General features: G+C 41.9%; 1 protein-coding gene across 1 annotated transcript; it reads right to left on the bottom strand.

Moving 5' to 3' along the window:
* Positions 1 to 255: 255 nt before the first annotated feature.
* Positions 256 to 20,716, bottom strand: FDX1 (ferredoxin 1). Its single transcript, XM_036324548.1, has 4 exons — positions 20,335 to 20,716; positions 14,255 to 14,379; positions 2,552 to 2,681; positions 256 to 933 (listed from the first exon to the last, which is right to left on the bottom strand). The coding sequence occupies exons 1-4, from the start codon at positions 20,538 to 20,540 to the stop codon at positions 819 to 821; spliced, it is 576 nt and encodes a 191-aa protein (XP_036180441.1). The 5' UTR covers positions 20,541 to 20,716; the 3' UTR covers positions 256 to 818.
* Positions 20,717 to 21,764: the final 1,048 nt, after the last annotated feature.

The raw sequence follows: 21,764 nt of genomic DNA, 5'->3' as shown, positions 1-21,764 counted from the left end.
CCAGAGGACCTCAATTTTGTTACAGGCAGAGATTTATAGATCAGCATTATTTTTTAAATATTACAAAGACACACCATTCTGCTTAGGACAGAAAAGAATAAAGACACCTAATTTTTTGTTCATTCCTCCAGTTTAGTCCCAACTTCTTTCAAAACACAAAACAACAGTAAAACCTAGCCCTTCTTAAAAGGTTGAGACCAAACTTATTTGACAGAGTTAGATTACCTATGCTCAGACTTAAAACTTTTCACTGAATAAAATTTTGAAATATTTATTTATAAGGTTACAACTGTCTTTGAAATTAATCAGTGAACGAAGCAACAGTTTTTTTCCATTCACATTCACACTAATTACCACTATAAATAAGATATTCATAATTTCTCCAGTTTCAATCTAAACATTAAATTTGTAAAATTTGTAGTAACAGGATGTGGGTTCTGGTACAGATTTTCTAATTCACTCTTGGATCTCTGCCTTCATCCACATCTCACAGGGATAGTGCCTTTTTAAACCTACTTTATAGGCAAATAGGCATAGAATTTATATGAAAACATTTTGCTAAAGTTGCTAAACAAATATAAGGTAAAATATGTGCCATTTTATCCTATGTTTTCTAATATTTGATTTGCTTTTTATAATTTAAACAAAATAAAGATTGCATACTTTCGGACTACAAAATTCAGTAATTATACAAGGTGAATTAAAGTAGTAAAGCAGGTCATCATAGTAAACTCATTCATCCATGCTCTCATTTAATTAAGAAATAATAATTATAAAAATAGGTAACATTCTGTGAAAATATTCCCATTTATTCTATCTTAGGAGTTCTTGCCCATATCGATGGATTGCCTGGCATCAGACATGGCATCCGGTACTTGAACAGTCATTTTGTCCATAGACTTTGTCAAACAGATTTGGCAGCCCAACCGAGATCTGTATAAAAAAGGGGGAGGTATGGTTTAGTATTAAGTAGGTATTATTCATAAAACAATGCAGCTGTAGAGAACATTTTCTTACTCAAAAAAGTTAAGAATTTATTTAACTTTTACATTTCTTTTAAGTTGAAAAACATATTCAACTCTCAACTAGAGGGTAACAAAATGTGATCATAAAAAACCAAAAGCCTAATGGACCATGGCTTCATTTTAGTCTTTAGTCTCCAACACCTACTAATTGATTCACCAGTACTACTGCTTTTTGGTGAAAGGACTGACAAGCAATGAAATAATCAGAAGGCACAACAGTGGAGAAGAGAACTGAGATTTTAGCAATGCCAAGAAAATGACTAATCAATTCCCAGATAATTAAAACCATACACAGACTATAAAGAAAGTCTTTAAAACAAGAAATTTGGAATACACACACATATAAGCATCAATTAGAATGTGCTCTAAACATTTTTGTGAGGATAAGAAAATTTATGTTTTTAGATAAGAGAGTTCGCTAAGAATTTAACAAAACTGTAGTTACATAATACACCTGAAATAAAGCTATTATTATTACTATTATTTTTAATTTTTTATTATTATCTTACATTAGGGTCACCAAATTACAGGTAAACACCAAAGCCAACATCACATAAGCCCTCGTTATTTTGCCCTTTACACAGTAAATCAACTAGCTCCTTTTCCTGGCTCCAACCAAAATATCAGGTAATGTTTAAGAATAAGGCATCACAGTCAGAGAAAGACAAGTATCACATGATCTCACTCATATGTGGAATCTAATGAACAAAATTAACTGTTGAACAAAACAGATCCAGAGACAAAGAAGCATGGAACAGACTGTCGAATCTCAGAGGGAAGGTGGGGGTGGGTGGGTGGAAGGGTAGAGATTAACCAAAGAACTTGTATGTATATATGCATAACCCATGGACACAGACAATAGGGTGGTGAAGGCCTGGGGTGGGGAGGTGCGGCGGGTGGGTGTGGGCTAGAAGGGGTCAATGGGGAGGGGGACATTTGTAATACTTTCAACAATAAAGATTATTTTTTTAAAAAAAGAATAAGGCATCACTTGATACCTCTCACTTGCTACTTTAGATGTTACCAATTTTAAGAGTAATTCTACCTATTAATTAATAATAAGAATAACCTGACTGATGTAGTTTAATGTACACTTAGAAGTAGCACTTCATCTTAACATAATTACTATTATATATTAAGTATCTTTAAAAATTCTGTTCTCAAGTAGGTAAAACTTTCCATTATAATTTCATTCAATTATCAAATCTATCCTTCGATGCTACCATAAAAAGCATTAAATGTAATCCCAATTCACTAAATTGTGGCAAACAGTAATCCCTGGAATAAAAATAGACTAAATAAGGTTTATTTTTTTACTTTTATAAAAAAGAAAAGTTTGGTAAGAGCTAAACTGTGGAATAGTGGAAACAAAGAGAAATGTCACATTTTATATTCAAAGTTTTTAACTGTTATCTACGCAGAAAGATCACTATTACACACACAGGTCTGGCCTTACCCAGACATGAACTAGTAAAACCTTTATTTTCCCAGACTATCAGTACAACTGAAGTGGTCCTAAATCTTACCTATCTGTTAGCCCGTACGCCAGATCAAGCATGTCATTCTCCTCATCAGTGATTGCTTCCAATTTCTCGTATATGTGCTTTTCAAAGATGAGGTGGCAGGTAGAGCAAGCCAAGGTTCCCTCACATGCGCCTACAAAAGCAACAGAATTGAACTTACTCTGCTCTACATTAAACACAATTCAAACTGGGTTTGAGTTCAAGTTAATTATTTCTACATTTTAGATCAGCATTAGCATCCATAATGAAGACTTTATTCTGAATTATAATGGAAATTAGGGACAAGCCCCCACCCCCCACACACACAATCTGAAATCACATTCACATATTATTTTTAAAAGTTCTGAAGAGCTCAACACAATCTGTTAAGCCCTATGGTATATAAGAGGAATTAGCAAGCAAACCTACAGTTAAGTAATGGTACATATTCCCTCTCAGTCTTTCCTTGTGATCAGGCCAGAAATCAAGTAAGTTCACTTTAAGAGTCAAACTGGTTTTAAATAATGAGCTATTTCTCCTGCCCCAGTTATTTGCTGAGTGCCTAGTATATGCCAGGTACTGTGAAAGGGGAACTGAGACATCACCTGGTTCAACCCAACTATGACTGAACCTGCTTTGCAGATCCTTTTCCAGGGGTTACCCAACCTTTCCTTGAAAACCTCCTGGGAAAGAAATCCACACCTGCATAAGCCAGCCAATTTTGCACTTGGCTTCTGCTGAGCTAGTCTGGAACTCTTACACCTACTGGTCCAGTCCTACCCCGTGGAGTCCAATCCTTTTTTCCCCAGCTTTACTGAGACATAATTAACAAATAAAATTGTAAGATGTTTAAAATGTGCATTGTGGTGATTTCATATACATATATATTGTAAAAGTATGCCTCTCATCCAGTTAACATACCCATTTTAAATATATAAAACTCTTGTGAAAACATGTAAGTTATAGTCTCTTAGCAAATGTCAATTACACAACACAGTGTTATCAACTGTAGTCACCATGTTATACTTCAGCTCCTCAGACTTCATTCGTCTTATAGCTGAAAGTTTGCACCTTTTTATCAACCTCTCCCTATTTCCCTCACCTCTAGCCCCTGGCAACCTCTTTTCTGCTCTGTTTATATGAAAATGTTATTAACTATTTAGTGAATCCTTCTTTTAAACAATGCTTTACATATATTTGAGATTGCTGTTCCTTCGCCAGGCTGGGCACACCCAAGTCTTCCAAATTTTTCTTGTATGAGTTCTGCATCCCTTCCCTCAGCCTGGTTGGGCTCTTCTTAAACTATGGCAGCCAAGACTGTCTGCCAAAACAGAATGGTGCAGAATTGTGTTCTCATTAAATTCTACATCAAAAATAGTTTTCCAGCTTGTTTGCTAATACTAATTTTTAAAAAGTGATGTGGCTCTCTTGGTTGAGCGTTGGCTCATGCACCAAAGGGTTCGATTCCTGGTCAGGGCACATACCCAGGTTGTGGGTTTGATCCCTGGTCAGGGTGTATAGGGGAGGCAACCAAGCAAAGTACCTCTCTCACATCAATATTTTTCTCTCTCCCTCTCCCTTCCTCTCTCTTACATGAGTAAATAAATAAATAAGCTATTTAATAAATAACAATAAAAACCATAACAACTTTGAAAATTACAGACTCCTAGGAGTTACTTAAGTATGATTTAGATTCTCTTTTGGTCAATAAACAACACACAGAATATGTAAGAAGAACTACTATCAATATCTAGTAACCTTAATTTTCCCGAGTGAACAGATGATTTTACTAAGAATGGTTCCCTCATAATTTGAACATTTGTTACTCATATTTTGTTATCTTAAAAAAAACGAGAGGCTTCCTTAAATGTTCATTTTCATAAAATCTAATTCAAAGAAGTAACAAGGCTGAGAGAGAGAACATACAGTGAAGTAGAGGAGCCATGCCTGTGGGCCCTAGAGCCAGCCTCCCTGGGTTCGATGTGATTCCACTTTTACTAATGGCATCAACTTGGGCTACTTAACCCTCCATGCCTCAGTTTCCTCAATAGTGTGTCTGCACCAAAATCTCATGTAGTTGTGAGGATTACATATGAGTGTGTACCTAGCATATGTACTAGAAACCACGACTTGTAGATAGTAAACACTGTGCAAGTGTTGGTAATTAGTATTATTTGAAAGTTATAGGAAATCTTGGAGTAATTTAACTTTCTCTTTATAAACATAATGAGAACTAAACCCGAGAAGTTAAATAAATATACTAAGGTCATGCTACCTGTTAGAGATGAGTGGTGACTTTCATCTAAGCTGCCCAATGCTGAGACAACTAGATCCTTCCACGCAATAATCTAAGTCCCCTTACTTAAATATTAGATATAATGTAAATATACACATATACAGTATACTACACAAATATATATACACACCAATTAGTTACTTGAACAAGTAGCTTAGTTTCCTGTTTTTGTGTAAATTTGAAATATTTCAAACAAAAGGTAAATGGATATACTTTACATAAAAAGAAAAGGGCTTGCTCTACTTAAAAAAAGTACACACACACACACACACACACACACACACACATTTCAAAAACCCCTGCAATAAAAAGAGAACGAGTGAAGTGCAGCAGGGCCAGGCTCTAAATCAGTAGTTCCCAACATGGGGCACATGCCCCACAGGGGGGCAATTTGATTTTTAAGGGGAGCAACTCGAGAATGAGTTAACAGTGAATTTTTTGCATTTCTTATGGTTCTAGGGGCTTCATATACAGTATATAAATATATTGTGACATATTTATGCATTTCAGTTCTCCATTATATGTTTGAAAACTTTATTTGCTATTTTTTCATATCACTTCATATTTTTTTAACATTTTCTTAGTGGTTTCTTCCTCGTACTTCAGCTGTCCTTTCGTTCTTTTATTTTCCTCTTTCATGGATGCCATGTTCTTTGGAAGCTTGTTTAGACCAAGTTAACGGCCTTTTAGGCTTCTTCCACATGAACAGAAGTTCACTTTTTGATAAGAATTATATGTCACGTGGGGGGAGGGGGCCATCAGGATTTTAGAGATGCTTAGGTGGGGCATGGCCAAAAACGGTTGGGAACCACTGATCTAGATGGACCTACCACACTGTCTGCTGTGTCCTGGGCAAGCCTCTCAGACCTGTTTTCTTCTCATCCGTATAAGAGATCGAGGAAGATAACCTCTAAGGGCCTGCTGGCTCTAGTATTTTATGACTCCATAGAGAAGTAACACTACTCTTAATGAATTTATCCCCTAGTATTCAATAAATATATACTTATCTTGATTTCTGTTTTTATGTTACCAATACCCGATACAGACAAACCCAAAACTAAAATAGCAAATCCCTCTGGAAATACTGCAGGCCCCAAATCAGGAAATCCAGCCTCCTTTTGTCTTCAAAATGTAAGTGCAACAATCCTCACAAAATATTCCCAGCAACTTTCTTCAGCTTTGTTATTAAAATAACAAATCCTGAGTCCTGCAAGCCAAGTATAATAGAAGATGCAAGGAAAACAAACTCACAGTCTAGGGTGGGGTGAGGTGGGTGGGGCTGCAGAGGCAGGGGACCAAGTTCCCTCAGGCGCCTGACCTTGCTCTATAAGCCCGTATTCTCCACCTTGTTTCCTGGCGTACTCAGTGGGGAACACATGCTCAGTAACCATCTTTCATGGGGAGTTGCCACAGGGATGCACTAGCCAGGGGGTTATGAACACGTCACTCCTCCCCCAGATCCAGCCCCTGGAGAGACGTTTGTAAACCTCTGCTATAGGTTACAAAAGGCTGCTAAAGGATTCCGAGCAGGAAAGTGACCTGGGAACTTCATTCTGGGGAGATCTCACTGCTGCTTGTGTGTAAAGGATGGATTTAAGATTTTTTTTAAAAAGGCGGAAGCAAAAGCCATAAGGTTTCACCATGGGGAAGGAGGAAAAGAGGAAAGGAAGGATCAGAAAGGCAGAGAGCCAAGGCGAGACCCTTCCTAGAAAGGCAGTCAAAACAAAAACGTCTCAAATGGTAGACAGAGAACCAGAAAAGTGTGACATCAGAAAAGATCAAGGAAAGAGAGAGTGCATACAATATGTTCTCAATCATCCTGCAATGGAGAGAAAAGTTCACATGCCCATAAATCCTTCCAGAAAAATTTAGGACATTCCTTTTCGTACCACCTGGCCAGAAGACATGGAGAGTTGCCATCCATCCAGCTCTTCATACGCTTTAAGCTCTCTCTTCCCTAGGAAACTTCAATTCTTCCAACCTTCTCTTAAAGGTTTTTTCATTCTCTAATATAATTTTATTGCCCGCTTACGAACCTTGCCAATTGTTTCCACATCTTGCTTAAGTTGTCAAGTTCAGAGCTGAAGAGAGTATTCTAATAAGAATCTGACAAATGTTGAGCATATACAGAAGGTTAACTTTTGGTTCCTACATGCAAAGTTCCTATTACACATTCTAGTCCCGTGTTTATTATTTAAATAAATGTGTCACATTCATGATCCCTCCTTATTGTATAGTCCCTTTCAAACTTTTTCCACCACACGTTGTGACCAAGTATGTTCTTCTTATTCATCACACCAGGAAGAAACACAACTATAAAAGAAATTTTAAGACTCAGAGTGAAATCAACTCAGCTTGTATAAGATGGCTAACACTGGGCCAGAGAAATATAATGTCATATTGTGGAGCAAATACTACTATAGAAAAAAAATTACAGCAAAGATTTACAAGACCCCATGGTACTTATAAAAAGAAATAGACAATCCTACAAAACCCCAAAATAGTAAGATAATCTGAGTTTTTTTAAAAGTGTTTTTAAGATTTAACCTATATGTTCTATAAAAAATAAGCATTTTAGAGAACACTGAAGACATGTCTCTAAAGAAAATATTTGAAAAAAATATTTCTTAAAGCTTTCTTTATTGATTTTAGAGAAAGAGGAAGACGAGAGAGAGAGAGAGAGAGAGAGAGAGAGAGAGAGAGAGAGAGAGAGAACGGTTATTTCCTGCACTCACCCCAACCTAGTGGTGTACTGATCAGGAATCGAACCTGCCACCTTTCCGTGTATGGGAGGATGCTGTAACCAACCAAGCCACACTGGCCAAGACATACAGATGGCCAAGAGACATATAAAAAAATGCTTAAAGTCACTGATCATCAGAGAGATGCAAATTAAAATGACAATAAGGTATCACCTCACACCTGTCAGAATGGCTACCATCAACAAATCAACAAATGACAAGTGCAGGCAAAGATGTAGAGAAAAGGGAACCCTAGTGCACTGCTGGTGGGAATGCAGATTGGTGCAGCCACTGTGGAAAACAGTACGGAGTTTCCTAAAAAAATTAAAGATGGAACTCCCATTTGACCCAGTGATCCCACTTCTAGGAATATCTCGTAAGAAACCCAAAACACCAATCAGAAAGAATATATGCACCCCTATGTTCATAGCAGCACAACTTACAATAGCTGAGATCTGAAAACAGCCCAAGTGCCCATCAGTAGATGAGTGGATAAAAAAGCTGTGGTACATTTATACCATAGAATACTACGCAGCAGTAAAAAAAGAAAGATCCCTTACCCTTTGAGACAGCATGGAGGGACCTGGAGAGTATTATGCTAAGCAAAATGAGCCAGTCAGAAAAAGACAAGTATCACATAATCTCACTCATATGTGTAATCTAATTAACAAAATAAACTGATGAATGGAGTGGATCCAGAGACATGGAAGCAGGGAACAGAGTGGGGAATCTTGGAGGGAAGGCGGGGGAGGGTGGGTGGATGGAAGTTGATCAACAAAGAACTTGTACCATATATGAATAACCCATGGACACAGACAACAGGGCGGTGCAGGCCTGGGGGTGGGGGATGGAGGGAGTCAATGGGGGAAAAAGGGGAGAAAAAAGGGAAAAAAATTTTTAAGATTGAAATCATAACTATTATATTTTCCAACAACAATGGCATAAAACTAGTCATGCATATATTCCCACTACCAGAATAAGGTGCAGAATGGAAAAATGAGTCCCTATAGTGTGGGGGGTATGTGTATTATGGAGAGATAGAGATAGAGATAGAGATAGAGATAGAGATAGAGATAGAGATAGAGATAGAGATAGATAGAGAGAGATACAGAGAGATAGAGAGAGAGGTAGAGAGGAAGGTAGAGGTAGAGGTAGAGGTAGAGGTAGAGGTAGAGGTAGAGGTAGAGGCAGAGGTAGAGGTAGAGGTAGAGAGAATGTGAGTGTGTGTGTGTGTGTGTGTGTGTGTGTGTGTGTGTATGTGGTGAGTATGCCCAGGAAGTTAAGGTGTTCTTGACCTGACATTAGAAGTTGCAATGCACTTTCTCATAGAAACCAGACTGTAAATGGTGATTAAATAGTTATGAAAAAATAAGTTCTTTAGGGTTGGCCTAAAAATGTTTTCTAATGGGAAAAACTAATTCCAAATGCTAGTTAGTTGAACTGAATACGGACTTGGAGAATAAAATCTATTCATAAGCTGGGGAATATCTATTGTTTTTATTCTTATCACAAACACAGGAAAAAAAAAACTCTACAAAACAAGCAATGGGAGGCAATATATAAAAGGAAAAGGGATACCAAAGTAACAACCACAAAGAGTCTTCACTCTAAAACTGGTAGCTGACCAGAATAGGAGTACACTAATGTAATGACATGTGGAGAGATGGGGACTGAAAGTGCCACAAAAGTTATGGATCTATGCTTAAACACAGTCCCAGAGCAGTACTGGTGGCTGTCAGCTTTCATCCGGTGTGGCTCGGTTGGGTGGAACATCGTCCTGTATACTGAAAGGTTGCAGGTTCAATCCCTGGTCAGGGCACATATGAAAGGCAACCAATCTATGTTCTCTTTCACATCGATGTTTCTCTCTCTCTCTTTCTCTCCCCCTCTCTCCTTTCCCCTTTCTCTAAAATCAGTAAGCCAAAAAAAAAAAAAAAGCAAAAATGAATGAATGAATGAATAAATAAATAAATAAATAAATAAATAAATAAAATCAATAAGCATATCTTCTGGTGAGGATTTAAAAACATAATAAAACAAAATCAATAAAAACATACCCTCAGGTGAGAATAAACAAAACTTTGATCTAGCATAGCCAGAAATACATTATACAATAGGAAGTCAATAAATATGATAGTAATAAATATAGATTTATATAAACATTATCAGGATTTCCCAATTTGAATAAATTTTCTCAAAACAGACATAAAGAATATAGGTAATGTAAAGGAAAAAGAATGGTCTGAGATAGTAACTAAGTAAATTTGATCAGAGAGCTATAACTGCCCCCTAGTGACAGAATAGTACAATACACTTTGAAAACTTAGATCATAAAGTTGGAAATAAGAATGCTTATAAATTTGTGTTGCTTCCAAAATTTCTAATTGTTCCTTTTTACTCATTTACCCATTCATTATTTCACTTAATATACAATAAGGGATAAAACATGAATGATTTTATCCTTCATTGCAGTCTCTTGGGAGAGAGATGCACACATAAAGAAATATATAACTAATAGATTGTGATAAATGCTATGAAAGAATGAACAGGATGCTGTAATGGAGAAAAATGGTTTCAGGCTAATAAGAGAAACCCTACTTGGAATTGGACAGTGGGACAAAGCTTCACTAAGGAAGAAACATAAAGTGAGACTAGCCCTAGTCAGTTTTCTCAGTGGTTAGAGCATTGGCCTGCAGACTAAAGGGTTCTGGGTTTGATTCTGTCAAGGCCATGTATCTTGGTTGCAGGCTCCATCCCCAGCCCCAGTCGGGGTGCGTGTGGGAGGCAACCAATTGGTGTGTGTCTCTCACATGGATGTTTCTCTCTCTGTGTCTCTACCCTCCCTTCCACTCTCTCTATAAAATCAATAGAAAAAATATCCTTAGGTGAGGATTAACAATAAAATAGGTAGAGACTAGACAGATACAGGATTTTCAGGATGGGGATTGGGGAAGTGTCCCAGGCAGGAAAAATTGTAAAGTGTATACAAAGTCTCAGAGGTAATGGGTAAGTTCAGCTCTTGAGAAAAGGCCAGCATGGCCAAAGTGAGAAACAGAATGAGTATAAACGGGGTGGAGGGGTTGCAGATGGGGCCAAACAATGCAGAACCTTTTAGGCTAGGGCAGTGGTCGGCAAACTGCGGCTCGCGAGCCACATGCGGCTCTTGAGCCACATGCGGCTCTTTGGCCCCTTGAGTGTGGCCACGAAGTTTCAATCGCACTGTACGTGCGCGCCCGCACGTGGTATTTTGTGGAAGAGCCACACTCAAGGGGCCGCAGTTTGCCGACCACTGGGCTAGGGTAAGGAGTGTGCACTTTATCCTAAGTGAAATGGGAATTTATTCATCGTTTTTAATCAGGGGACATGTCTGCTGTGTATTATGATAGATTACCCCAATTGCGGGGCTCAGAGCAGAAGCAGATCAGCAGTTACAGGTATACAGTGACTGGCCAGCCCCAAGTAGTGACTGCAGGGATGAGAGAATAGGACACATTTTAAATAGGAAACATGCACCCTAGCTGATTTGGCTCAGTGGACAGAGCATCGCCCTGCAGACTGAAGGGTCCCAGGTTCGATTCCAGTCGTGAACACATGACTGGGTTGTGAGCTCAATCCCCAGTGGGGGGCGTGCAGGAGGCAGCCGATCAGTGATTCTCTTTCATCATTGATGTTTCTATCTCTCTCTCCCTTCCTCTCTGAAATCAATAAAAATATATTTTTAAAAAAGTTTCCTGCTTCTAAATAAGTAAATAGGAAACATGCTTTGGAGGCACAACTGACAGGAGCTGCTGTGGGACTGGAGGTAGGTGATGGGGGAGAAGGAAGAATAAAAGACGCTGTTTTCAGGTTTCAGCAGCTGAGAGATGCTCATTACTGACAGAAAAGACTTGCGGAAGGGCAGGTTTCAGTTGGGGGAATCAAGACCTGTTTAAATATTGACTTTAAAATATCTGTGCAACTTCCAAGAAGACATGTAAAGGAGGACATTGGATCTGTAGTCCAAGGCTCAGAGGGGATGTCCGAGCCAACAATGTAAATTTAACTTCATGGACATCTAGATGGGATTTAAGGTCACAGAGGATGAGATCACTCAGGGAGAAACTGTAAACAGACTTTGTACTTGGTCAGCCTCCTTGATATGGTGATCATCTGTGAGTATGACTTATGACAAGGGCAATACTTAAAGGGTCTCCTGTATTTGGCTTTAGGAATTAATGAAATAGCTGCCCCCATGTTGTTACAATAACCTCTTCTTTATAAGAACAGCATTTCAGGCTTCTTGATCTCTTCTTTTCATCTTTATTCAAGAAAATGATTGAGGCTTAAATCTTATCTTTTGTGAACCTAGATTAGCTTATCTCAAGTTTATAGTTACACAACAAAATTCTGGACTTGTTAGGATCCTTGATCTTTAAAGCCTCTCTGCTAAGTCTGCTTAAGGGAATGCAGAATCCTCAGCAAACTACTAAAGACTGCATAGCCAAGTTAAAATGCCACACAAATCTGCCCATTCTTACACAGTGGGCACTGTGCTAAGCACTCTACTTCCAATATCCCATGAGGTTAGAACTATCAGAATCCTATTTTACAGAAGAGGAAACTGAGACTTAAAGATATTAAGGTGGCTTGCTCCAAGGCTCTTGGCTTGTAAAGGAAAGTGTTAGTTTATGAACCACAGTCTATAATGAAAAGTGAACCTGTGTTATTAATAATAGCTATGTAATTCATAATAGCTCGGTTTTATTTTAAGTACTTGCTTTTTTACAGCTACTGTCGTTCTGAGGACTATGAACCATAACCTACCTGATTCCAGTCTATTCTCCGTTGCTATGCTATGTACTACTTTTCATTTGTGAAAAAATAATTCAGAGAAACTAAGTTTAGTTAAAAGTGTAGCTAAATATGAACTCATACAATGGAAATCAATTATAAATAAATTTTATAGAACTCATGCTATACATAAATGATCACTGAGGTCTTTATACACATAAGTCATTCTTACCCATGGTATGTATCTGAATCATGTAGAGCATTTTAAAAACATATTTGCAAGGCCTGGCTGGGGTGGCTCAGTGGTTGAGCATCGACCTATGAGCCAGGAGGTCATGGTTTGATTCCTGGTCAGGGCACATGCCTGTGTTGTGGGCTTAATCCCCAGTAGGGAGCATGCAAGAGGCAGCTGATCAATGATTCTCTCTGATCACTGATGTTTCTCTCTCTCTCTCCCTCTCCCTTCCTCTCTGAAATCAATAAAAATATATTTTAAAAAAAAATACACACCGGCAAAACTCTCCTCTTTTCCTGCACCATCCAGGGTGGAACACAAATGATGTCTGCACTTTTCAAAGTTCTGTAGATTCTAACTCCATCCCAGACAAGAACCACTTCATTAGACTAAAAACTCCTTAGAACTGGTACTATATCAACTATTACATCCCCTAATTTCTAAAATAGTTTATGCAGAAAAGAAGCTTCTTAGAGAAAAAGGCATAAAGAATTAGAGACTTCGGTTTGAATCTTAGCCCTCTCACCTGTACGGCCCAGGGAATGTTAACTTCTCTGAAACTCAGTTTCTTCATCTATACAGTAAAAGTTTTTTAAAAAAATCTACCCCTTAGAGTTGTTACAATCACAGGTAACATATAGTATGCGCTCAACTGGTAGTTGTTCTAATTAATCCTGAAGCTGACTAAACAAATCTCAGATTTAAAAATGCAGCATAAATACTCAGTGCCACCTCTGGAAAGTACACTCTGTGAAGTGAAGTCACCTGAGCGAGGACAGTCTTCCAAGAGCTCACAACCCAGTCAGGGACGGGACGTTCTCTCTAACAGGGAAGCCGTGGTGAGCATTCACAGGGAGGTGGATTTCACGGATCATGGGGAAATGGGGAAAAGAGAAATAACTCTGATGTAGAAATGGTTCTCAAAAGTGCAATGTGAACTGTGCCCTGACAGAAGCATAGTCAGATATGCTCATTAGACCTTATTTCAGGCCAATGGTTCACAAACTTTAACATGCATCAAAGTGACATGGAGAGCTTGTGAAAACACACAGGGCCCTACCCCAGACTTTCTGACTCAGAAGACCTGGAGCGGGGCCCGAGAATCTGCATTTCCCATGTGACCTAATGCTAATAATCAAGGGAACCCTCTTCAAGAACCATCACTAGAGTGCTTGAGCAGAACTGGCGAGTGCTAACAGCTTTCCCTGGCAGCATCTGGGGTGTGGCTTGTGTGAGTGCTTAAGGACTACCGTCAGAAGTCTAGACTCTAGAAATAAAAACCCTTTCTCCATAAAAACACTTTGTCCCCTGATAAGAGGTAGATAAATTTCCCTTCCTGGAAAGGTAAGCTAACTTTCCAGACTAAGTTAAAACTATTTAATTACCTCTTGTAATATGACATTTATTATCTCTAACCTGTTTTTTTTCAACTCCACTAGCTATTTCCTGGATTTGCATAACACACGTAAACAATAAGGTAATGAGGTGAGGTACTAAGCTAATCAAATGCAAAAAGAATAGAAATACAGTATTACTTATTCTTTCAAAATGAGAATATAACACTAATACATCCTGAATTTTAATATTTTACTCTGTATGGTATAAGTTAAAATTTTTCAAAAGAACAGTATTGAAACGTATTCAATAGTTTCACTTATAAATTTTAAGGACTCTTCCATACTCACCAAAACCATCAATATCTAGATTATTTTCAATCACAACATCTAGCAGAGAGTCACCAATTTTTCCTTTGGTTGTTAGTATTTCACCGTCACGGTTTAAAAAGTGGACTGTTATTTTATCTTCTGAGCTGAAAAAGGAAGCAGTTCTTTATTAATTATTTTCAAAAATACTTTAAAATAACTGTTTTAAGAACTGGTAAGGTCAAATTAAAAAAAAAAAAAACTTGTAAGGTCAAAGAAACAGTGGTGTGTGTGTGTGTGTGTGTGTGTGTGTGTGTGTGTATGCACATGCAAGCCAATGTGCTCCTTTACAGAATTTTCTTTTCTTTCCAAAGTTCATTTGGGAAGAAAATACCATAAATACCAAAAAGGCATATCTATCTGCCCAGTTACCAGGAGAGCTCTACTGCCTGAAAGGAAATGAAAACTAGGCCATGTACTTCCCTATGCACTGTGTCTCCCGAGTGGTCATGGTTATGAGTCACAGTCATGTCAAAACGTCTAGCAATCATTATCATGCAAGTCTGTTTTGCTCTCACACAGCTCTCTGAAAAACAATCTCTGTGAACGTGCCCCTGAAGACCAGACCACTGCTGTGGTGAGCTTTGGGAACGCAAAGCTCCCTGCTGTCCATAGGCAATTATGCATGTGTCTGGCAGGTACTGTGCTTAAAGGCAGCAGTCTGATAGTTTCCTGAGTATCTGGACATCTTACTCTGGTCTACACTGTGTGCTCAGAAATCAAAGGGGCTAGAAAATATTGTTTGTTTGTTTGAACCTGTGGGAGGATAAATATACCCCCTTAAGTGCTTTATTATAGGACATTATATTATCTATCAGCCAGCTAACTAAAAAATTTTTTCCTTTCTCACAAACATCAAAACAAAATTTGGGAAAAGAAATTATATAAGTAACTAGATCCTTATCCTCCACCACTGGTCATTATAATTTTTACCTCACAATTGAAAAGATGTACTTCAACTTAAAATAATTAATTGCAATTTTCACTACTGCCAGCAGATGGTAATAGTCCATATCAAAGAAAACTTGAATATAAGTAAAACCTAGAATAAATAATTCCAGTTATAAATATCTCCCAATTTATCAAATCCTCACAAATGAGGCAACTGAAGTCCCTATCAGATAATGGCCTCCCTAATATTTCAACATTGAAAAATGAGAATTCCATTAATTAAAAATTATATAAAATACTAGAGGCCTGGCCTGTGCCCTCTCACAATCCGGGACCCCTCAGGGGATGTAGGGGAGCCAGTTTCGGCCCAATCCCCAAAGGCCAGGCCAAGGGACCCCACTGGTGCACGAATCCGTGCACCGGGCCTCTAGTATGCATATGAGATCTTTAGTTAATCTCTTCCCGCCCTCCCCTCTCCCTCCTTCCCTCTGAGATTCATCACTCTGTTCCATGTTTCCATGCCTGTGGTTTCCGCTCCTGTGTTAAGCATCTGCCCCCTGGTGGTCAGTGCACATCATAGCTACCGACCGGTTAGCCGGTTGCTTAGGCTTTTATATATATAGACTAGAGGCCCAGCGCACACGAAATCGTGCGCAGTTAGGGTCCCTAGGCCTAGCCTGGCCTCTGTCGCATGGCCTCTTCTGCCCTGCGACGCTACATGAAGCTCCCTGCCCTGGGACGCTCTGCGAACCCCGCAACTGCTCCGCGAGGCTCCCCCTGCCCCTCAACTGCTCCCCTAAGCTCACTGCTGGACGCTCTGAGAAACTCCCCTCCCCCGACCCCACAACTGCTCCGCTAAACTCCCCCCTCCCCCCCACCCCCGAGACTGCTCCGCGAAACTCGCTGCCACCCGGATGACTGCTCTGCTAAGCTCATGGCCACCCTGCGAAGCAGCTCGCCACCACCACTCAACAGTCCCAAGTCCCACCCCGCCACCAGCCCCTCCACATAGTAAGCGGCTCTGGGCCCGGGGGCAGGGGGGTGGAGGGGGGGCCGAGAGGTGCTCCATCACTTCATGGTGACCAGTCGCCGTTCGGTCATGAAGGCACCTAGCTCTCTCTATATATTAGGATATGTGAAAGTTTCTCAAAAGGGCTTGTGTACTCCAACTTTTTTTTTTCATAGCAAAAAAAAATGCTTTAAAGTATTCTGAATATTATTCTTGATTTTTCCAAGTACAATGGCAGAGAATGAAGATACTCTGGAGGCAGAGAGACCACTTTGTAAGTTATTAAAAGAGCTCAAACTAAGCAAGGATATAGGAGACACTGTCTTAGATATTCAGGAGGTAGAATGAAAAGGTTCTGGTAGCCATCAATATAAGATGGACTGAGAGAGAGAGGAAAGAAATAATGTTGAAGTTTCCAGCTTAGGGGGTACAGTTTAAGGTAGGGTTAACAGATGGGGAGATGGAGCTTTGGGGAAGATGGAAATGAGTTTGAGTTTAGACCTGTTCAATTTAATAACAGAAAAAAGTAGATGATAATGTCGAGAAGCCAGATGGATCTGAGCCCAGCAGAGCAGTCTAGAGATCTGACATCCACAAATGCCTCGTAAAAGTATGACAGACAGAATTCCATCATTTGTACTCACTACCGCAGACCAAAGGTTTTAGGGCTGCTATCCTTCTAGAGCACTCTAGAGCTGAGTTACAGCAAAGGAATTCGAACTCTCTTCTACATCAGACTCCCCTGTAAAAGTGGGTTAACAACATATGCAAGATACATACATAACACAGAGTAGAGCTCAACAAGCACTGATTAATAACTTTTAAAGTCTCAGTCCTCGTGTTGCTAAGAAGCCTGAACTGCTGCTATATATGTACAGCCTCACACAAAAACTGCAGAGTAAGAGTATGAATAGGTTTACCAGAGGACAGGAGAGGGAGCAGAAAGATAATTCTAGAGTTGGAAAGTATGGAATGTAAAAATCAGATGTAGATTCCAGCCCTGGTTCTGACACATACTAATTAGAGGACCATCGGAAGCCACAGTGACTTCCCCAAGCTGCTGAGAGAATCAAGGAGAGAAAGTTTATGGAAACTGTTTCCTTGAAGCATTACGCGTGTACTTTATACCCAAGTAACCCTATCCATTCACTATTAATACAGTGGGGCCTTGACTTACGAGTTTAATTCTTTCCGTGACGGAGCTCGTAACTCAAATTACTCGTATGTCAAATCAATTTTCACCATTACAATGAATTGAAATGCTGGGCTGATGTGGCGTTCACTGTGACGTTCGCTGCGCCAACTAGCGGTGGGGTATCTGAAGCTGGCTCGTAACCTGAATTTTAGCTCGCAACTCAAAGCAAAAAATCGGCTGAGAGACGGCTCGTATCTCGAAAAACTCGTTGGTCGGGACACTCGTAAGTCAAGGCCCCACTGTAATTGGTGTTGGTGGGTTTTGTGGATTTCTCCCTCAATTCTAAGAACTAGCAAGAAGCTTTGAGCTATTCCCAAAAAGGAAGATTTCATACACTGGGAAATAATTACGATCTTTCCAAATTTTCTTTCATCAATTAATCAGCCAACACAAAAAACACTATGTTCTTCACTTGTTACCCTTTACTCGCTGCCATTTATTCTGCTCAATCAGACGGTTGTCAGAGGCTGCTGTGCTGACGTTCGGGGAGGGGAGTTAAGCTGCTGATGCCTACTTCACCATAGAGAGTAGCCTGGGACGATTGGTCCAAGAAAAGGGGCACCCATCTAGGGCTCCCTACTTCCTTAGCCACCTCAACTCCTCCAAACGACCCCATGGGCTAAAGAATTACCAACTACTATGGTGCTCAAAAAAACAAACAAAAACTATATGAATTTTAGTCCTGGCTTTGCCAGCAACTTGCTATAGAATTTTTATTTTCCTTTATCTAACCTCCCAAGATTTTCTTAAGAGTCAAGTGAAATAATATATGGAAAGCTCTTTGCAACTTAAATCACTACAGAATATTAAGTATTGTGTCAGGGTATTTTGGAGTTAAAGGAGTTTTCGACTCTCAATTACTGATAGCTTATCTAAAATGTTAAACTTCCAAGCCAGGATGACAACTTCTAGACTGCTCTGTCCAATCGACCTTTGTGTGTTCTACACCTGTGATGTTCTATACAGCAGCTACTCCCTACTGATCCTTAAAAATTCAACTGGGGCCCTGGCAGGTGTGGCTCAGTTGGTTGGGCGTCAACCCATGCACCCAAAGGTCACTGGGTTCCATACCCAGTCAAGGCACATGCTGGGGTTTCAGGCTCGATGCCCAGTGGGGTCATACAGGAGGCAGCCCTTTGATGTTTCTCTCTCCCTCTCCCTTCCTCTCTCTCTAAAATCAATTCTTAAAAGAAAAACATTTTTTTAAAATAAAGTTCAACTGGGAAACTGATTCTTTAATTTTATTTAACTTTTTTAAACAGCCACATGTGGTTAGTGCTGATCAACTCTCAGATAATATCAGCTGTAGCTCCAAAGTCTGTGATAGGAAGCACAAGGCCACAAGACCTCAACAGAAAAGCAGGACTGTGAGGGAACAGAATAAACGTGCGCCCCTTTAAGACAATTTCATAATCCAAACATTCAGTTTGGGGGAGATCATTCTTTTTTTTTTTTTTTTGAATGTTTATTCTTTATTCTTTTTTTTTTTTAATTTTTATTGCTTAAAGTATTACAAAGGGTATTACATATGTGTCCATTTTATCCCCCCGCCCTAGACAGTCCCCTAGCCTCCCCTATCCCCCAATGTCTTATGTCCACTGGTTATGCTTATATGCATGCATACAAGTCCTTTGGTTGAGGGAGATCATTCTTATTCACAAAAGCATTTATGTCCCTGTAAATACTGATTACACAAGCATGTTCCATACATGTCCCAATTTATATAATTTGTCAAGAAAGCATCCACTGTAGAAAGCAAGGCATGTGCTGGGAGGGAGGTCAAAAGCAGGGACGTGAGGGGATACGGGGACAAATGCATCCGGCTCGCCTTCTCCGTTACTCCCCTCCCAGTTCATGCAGCACATCCACTGAGCACCCGCTACAGAATAAGATTATGGAGAAAAGGCAAATAAGTCCTACGCCCTCTTCTCAGGTACCTCCTCAAGAAAAGGCAGAAGACAAGTCCAACAGTTCCTTCCTCCCTCCCTCCCGGTCTAGCTGCCTGCTGCCTGCCAGCAGGGGATCCGAGAGCATTCTGCACTCTGTAGGGTCCCATACCTCTTAGCTCTAACTATCTAAGGAGATCGTGTCTTTCAAAAGCAAATATGCCCAAGAATACAAAATATCAATGTATTTGGGGGAAATTTTTTCACATCTCTTTCGACATTTGCTACAAAACAACGCTCCAGCTGCCCTGCCTGTGGAGTAGCCACACTCTGTCTCACCGCTTCACTAATTAACTTTTTTTCACTTTAAACTCAAAACAAAACGAAAACATAAAACACTGCAGGCCTGAGCTGCTGCTGCTGCTACCAGGTAACATCTTCTGAGCCAGGAGGCGACCTGTCTTTCCTGCATTCTCTCATTTATTCCCCAAGTAACCCTGTGCGACCTGCACCATTGCTCTCCTCCATTTACATACAACTGGGGCGCGGGGACGCGTCGAGATTGCGGAAGCGGACGGGGAGCGGCAAAGCCGCTGCACAACCCGAATCGCCGCTCGGCGCAGGGCTTCGGCGGGGCATCGGCGGGGAGAGGGCGGGAGCCCGGGCACAGGGTGGACGTCCCCGGACAAGTGGACGTTCCGACATGGACCTGGAGGCAGAACGTCCTCACGCCGCAGGAGAAAGGCCCGTCCAGCCCCGCCGGCCCGGCTCGCCACGGGGTGCACCTCGCGAAGGTCACCGCGGCTCCGGGCAGAGCAAAGGTTAGTCCCAGCCAACTGGCAGCCGCCAAGCACCCGGCTCCCCGCGGGCACGGGAGGGCCCGGAAAGGGAAACCGGGGTCCCGGTCCCCGTCTCCCGCCCGGCGCCGGCGGCTCGGAAAGGAACGGCGCCCAGTCGGGGCCGCGGAGAGCGCGCGGGCCGTTCGGAGCCGGTGCCCGAGGGAAGAAGCGGAGCCAGAGATCGGGCCGGGCCGCCCCCGGGGAAGGGACCCCAACCCCGTGCGCGCCGGCCCGCGCCTCACCTGCCACGCGCCGGGGCCGACAGGCTCAGCGGCCGTCTCGCCGCGCCGCCGCCCAGGCCCGGCTCGGCGCTCCCGCCCGGCGCCCGGCTCCCCGGGAGGCCGCCGGCTCCCACGCGGGCTCCGGCGACGAGCAGCCACCGCCGGGCCGCGCCGCCCAGGGCCGCGGAGGAGGCGCGCAGAAGCCGGGCGCCCCCCGCGGCGGCCATCGCCGGCCGGCCGGTAACCACCGGATGCGACGCGGGCGCGGGGCACGGCCGCGAGAGGCTCCCGAGTGCGGGCGTCACGCCGGGGCCGCGGGGCCTGCGGGCTGGGGCCGGGAGGCAGCGCGATCGCCGGCCCGCGCCTTCCGGTGCCCTATATGCCCGGCCGCCGAGCGCGCCGCCGCTGCCCACGCCTCCCGGACGGGCTTCTTGGGGGCGGGGCTAAGCGCTTGGTGTTGGGGCGCGCGGCGGGGGCGGGGGGGGGTGCTTTTGAACGTACCGGCCAAGTTTTGTCTTTTTTTTCTTTTTTTTTAGTCTTCTTTGTTGGAAGTAATACAGATGTCTCCTTTTCCTCCAATGACCCCTTCCAGCCCGCCCTGGCCCCGGCCCCAGCCCCAGGCCGTCACCATGCCATGGTCTGTGTCCCTGGATTACGCATATCCTTCCCACCCACCCACCCACCACCGCTTTGCTCCTTGGCTAAGAGTCTGGCGTTGCCACGCAAAAACACAAAGATGGCTCTAACCGGTTTGGCTCAGTGGATTAGAGCATCGGCCTGCGGACTGAAGGGTCCCAGGTTCGATTCCGTCAAGGGCATGTACCTTGGTTGCGGGCACATCCCCAGTAGGGGGTGTGCAGGGGGCAGCTGATCAATGTTTCTAACTCTCTATCCCTCTCCCTTCCTCTCTGTAAAAAAAAATCAACAAAATATACTTAAAAAAAAAAAAACCTGGAACTTAAAAAAAACACACACACAAAAAAACACAAAGATAGCTGAACGTCTGACGGAAAGACACAGTAAAACACCCCCTCGTTACTTAACCCACTTTCTTCTGTGCTGCACTTCCTCCTCCCGCCACCCACTCCCCCACTCCCCACTGAAAACAGCAACGTGGTGCCCTAGCCGGTCTGGCTCAGCATTAGAGTGTTGGCCTGCGGACTGGGGGGTCCCCCGTTGGATTCTGATCAAAGGCACATGCCCTGGTTGTGGGGTTGATCCCCAGGAGGGGGTGTGCAGGAGGCAGCTGATCAATGATTCTCTCTCATCATTGATTCTTCTATCTCTCCCTCTCCCTTTCTCTCTGAAATCAATAAAAATATATTTTTAAAAAAACGAATAAAACAACGTGGTAGATTCCGTCATCTTGGAGTTCAAGTTTGGGTAAAAGGAAATTCTGGGCTTTGTCAAACTAGAATAGGAAACTTCAGAAATTTCAAAATGTCTGTAGG

This window comes from Myotis myotis, unplaced genomic scaffold (assembly GCF_014108235.1).
Source record: "Myotis myotis isolate mMyoMyo1 unplaced genomic scaffold, mMyoMyo1.p scaffold_m19_p_10, whole genome shotgun sequence".
NCBI lineage: Eukaryota > Metazoa > Chordata > Mammalia > Chiroptera > Vespertilionidae > Myotis > Myotis myotis.
The sequence above is the reverse complement of the archived record's forward strand: the minus strand, read 5'-3'. Positions and strand labels throughout refer to the sequence as shown.

What these genes read in the sequence shown, in the direction of transcription:
- FDX1 (XM_036324548.1), bottom strand. Translation starts at nt 20,540, where the DNA reads ATGGCCGCCGCGGGGGGCGCCCGGCTTCTGCGCGCCTCCTCCGCGGCC. An exon ending in TCGGCCCCGGCGCGTGGCAG is followed by an intron (nt 14,380 to 20,334) that starts GTGAGGCGCGGG and finishes TTCCTTTTTCAG; the next exon opens with CTCAGAAGATAAAATAACAG. An exon ending in TCTAGATATTGATGGTTTTG is followed by an intron (nt 2,682 to 14,254) that starts GTGAGTATGGAA and finishes TTGCTTTTGTAG; the next exon opens with GCGCATGTGAGGGAACCTTG.